The sequence below is a fragment of the Chinchilla lanigera genome, unplaced genomic scaffold (assembly GCF_000276665.1).
Source record: "Chinchilla lanigera isolate Chin_1 unplaced genomic scaffold, ChiLan1.0 scaffold00012, whole genome shotgun sequence".
Taxonomy (NCBI): domain Eukaryota; kingdom Metazoa; phylum Chordata; class Mammalia; order Rodentia; family Chinchillidae; genus Chinchilla; species Chinchilla lanigera.
The window spans coordinates 21,858,418-21,861,599 of NW_004955413.1; the positions used below are offsets into that span (position 1 = coordinate 21,858,418).

The window sequence follows — 3,182 nt, forward strand, 5'->3', positions numbered from 1 at the left end:
GTAGCTCAGTGTGAAGGCACTGTTCAATCCCCAGTACAAAGAAAAAAATTACAATGTGGAGCAACTCAGTAGAATTATCAAAAGAATACAGCCACAAATCTATGAAGACAGTGGACAGAAGTAAGCACTCCTTCGCTTCACAGTTTCCAAGAAACACATTTCCTGGCCACACGTAAGACAAAAGACTGCAAAGAGCTGAACTACCCTTTACATCAAACATGGTACCTGTTTTCCAGAATCTGTGTCCAAAGAAGCAAATGAAGAGCCCAAGCAGGGCAAAAAGAGTGAAGAACACTTTGGTAGATACTCTTCCTAAAAAACAATGAAAACTTCGTGGGTAATACATGCAATTTGACAACGTGTATTAATTAATAAAACATCACCAAAAATGCAAAATGAAATGACACTGATTTACTCCACACATGTATAATTTATCCTTAAAACACTCTTGCCACCCCCTCGTGAATTGATGCAGGCAGTCAATATCATTTTTCCCTGAAAATAAGACCTAACAGGAAAATAAGGGCTAGCTGGTCGTTACCATGGTGATGGCCAGTGTCGTGCAGAAAATTATACCTCACTATTCTCTTGCTCGGTGGCTACTCTGCTACTGACAGAGGTATCCAACACTACCTATAACAGTCTTGGGGTGGAGGGTAAGGAGAAGAAAGGAAGGAAGGAAGGAAGAAAAAAAAAGAACTGCTTCTTCAATAAACTGCAAGAAAAAGGGGGGACTGTGAATTAACACAGATCCATGAGACACATCAGCTAAATACAATGTACAGACTCATTTGACACCTTATCAAACTGTGGAAAAAACTGAGACAGCTACGGAATTGTAATTTCCAGCTGTTAAATTTCAGGGCTATTCCGGAAGTATTTTTAATATTTCAACTGAAAATTCTGTTAACCATAGGGTGCTCATACATATTTTTAAACAGTGCTTACCCCAGAACTATAATCCGAGCCTAGGGGACATCCCTGCTTGTCCTCCTCCTGCCCTTGATCAGACAGGAATGCGCAAACTCCCGCTCTTTTCTGGCCACAGCTGGAAGCCCTGGGGCTAATGACTGCCAGGGGTTCACAGGGCAAGATAAGACTTCTGGAGTCCAGAAGGCATCAGGAGAAACTGCGGTTTCCTCATCGCCCCGTCTTGTCCTTGTCCTTGCAAGAATGATTTGTTCTTCACAGCCCACCACGGTCGCCATTACTGTTTGTGGAAATGCCCACTGCCCTTCCCCATCGTCCTTGACTCCGACGTAATGAATAAATACCCAGGTTCTGGGATCCTCAAGGCCTCTGGCTCCCCAAGAAAACTGGTCGTCCTAGATCCCCGCCTGCGCCTCTATTTTGTCTCTTGCTCTTTCTCCCCGCCGTGTGTCTTAACGCCAGGCAGGAGATCGGGGGACTCCCTGCAGGGGTCTCTGATAACTGGGCCAGGGAAAAGGTCCTAATATTTACCTTTAAGATATATGCTTATTTAAATTTATGAAATACTTTCTGAAATACTAAATATTTAAAACACATATAAATATATATAAAAATATATGAATATTTACTGAAAATGAAGACCGAGGATTTGCTTTAAAATAATCTTGTGGCAAAAGAGACAGAGAAGCAAGCAACAGGATGATGGCCATGAATTAAAATTGCTCGTGCTCAATAATTCATACACAGAGGCTCACTGACATTTCTACAGTAGGAAAAATCCAATCTCACATTAAAAGAACTGACATTACACCTTAAATCACACACGTATAAATTACTTCCAGGCTTCAGAGTACATACTGCTTCTGGGGGAAATGTTGCATTAAAGCCAAAAATACAGCACAAAATGCTTGGTGATGACGAAAATCTCTAAGGTCTAATTCCACGACCTTCACAGGTACAAACTTTAAATGCCACGACTACTAAAAAGACACAGCTTTGTTTTCTTTCATTTCATTTCATTTTTGGTACTGGGGCTTGCACCCAGGGCCTCTGCACTGAACTACCTCCCCAGGCCCCTTCTTACCCTTTATTTGAAGACAGGGTCTCCCTAAATTGCTAAACTGCACAGGCTGGGCATGATACAGTTTAACGCAAGAGAAAAACATGCTCACTAAATTCACCATCATCATAACACCTTTGAGATACTTTATTTATTTTGGGGGGTACATCTTTGAGATAAACACAGGAAAATAATTCCTGAGCTAAGAACAAGAATACCTATACACTCTCACAGGGAAATGTTACAAGGTGCAGCAAAATAAACACATCAGAGGGCTTAAAAATGTTCCAAAGAGCCACCTGTGGTGGTGCACAGCTGTGATCCCAGCATTTTGGGAGCCTGAGACAGAAGGAGCACAAGTCCAAGTCCACCCGGGGAACCTAGAAACTCAGAGAGATCTTGTCTCAAGAAATAAAAACGGGGCTGGGATGTAACTTAGTGTGAAGGTCCTGGGTTCAGTCCCCAGTTACCTCCCACCCAAAAAAGAAGCTCAGATGGAGACACCACAAAGACGTACAGTTAAATAAGAATACAAGATGCAAGATCAGGCTTTGCAAGGCCTAACGTGCCTAGGTATCAGCTTTTCTGAGAATCGAGAGCCCAGTGAAATATTAAGTGAAAGATAAAAACACCACATTCTGTTTATTTCAGACCTGCAGCTGATTATCATCCTAAGACTTAACTTGTATACTTAAAACATGGAGTTGAGTGGGGTAATTTTTTTTTTTGGTCTTTTTTGAGACAAGGTCTCGCTATGCAGTTCAGGCCGGCCTTGAGCTCACTTTGTAGCCCAGGCTTGTCTCAAACTCGCAACCATCCTCCTGCCTCAACCTCCCAAGTGCTGGTATTACAGGCATGCGCCACCACGCCCGGCTGAGTGGGGTGATTTTTTTTCAACTTAAAATGTGGCAGAAGTTTCCAGCAAGTCCAATCACCAAGACAGCAAGATATTCCAACCAGACAGGAACTAAGCAGCAGTAGCTACTCTTTTTCCCTGACAGCAGAGAGGAACTCTAAATAGAATCCCCTATCGCAGTACCAGAAAGGAAAGAGGAAAAAAAAAAGTATTCAAGTAAAACTGGAGAGAAGAGAAGGTTCCAGAAGAAGTAGAATCTAGAAATAACACAAGAAAAAAATAGGCAGTCCCTTTGGGGGGCAATGGGGACAAAGGAATGAAAGAAATAGAAGGACA

The 3,182-nt window shown here is 42.3% G+C and overlaps 1 protein-coding gene across 2 annotated transcripts in view; it reads right to left on the reverse strand.

The window, feature by feature from the left end:
• Tm7sf3 (transmembrane 7 superfamily member 3) overlaps nucleotides 1-3,182 on the reverse strand; it is a 42,755-nt gene that overhangs the window by 10,723 nt on the left and 28,850 nt on the right. For both annotated transcript variants that reach the window (XM_005379116.2, XM_005379117.2), the window contains exon 7: nucleotides 226-312. In XM_005379116.2, coding sequence (XP_005379173.1) covers nucleotides 226-312 — 87 coding nt within the window. The remainder of the gene's footprint in view (nucleotides 1-225; nucleotides 313-3,182) is intronic.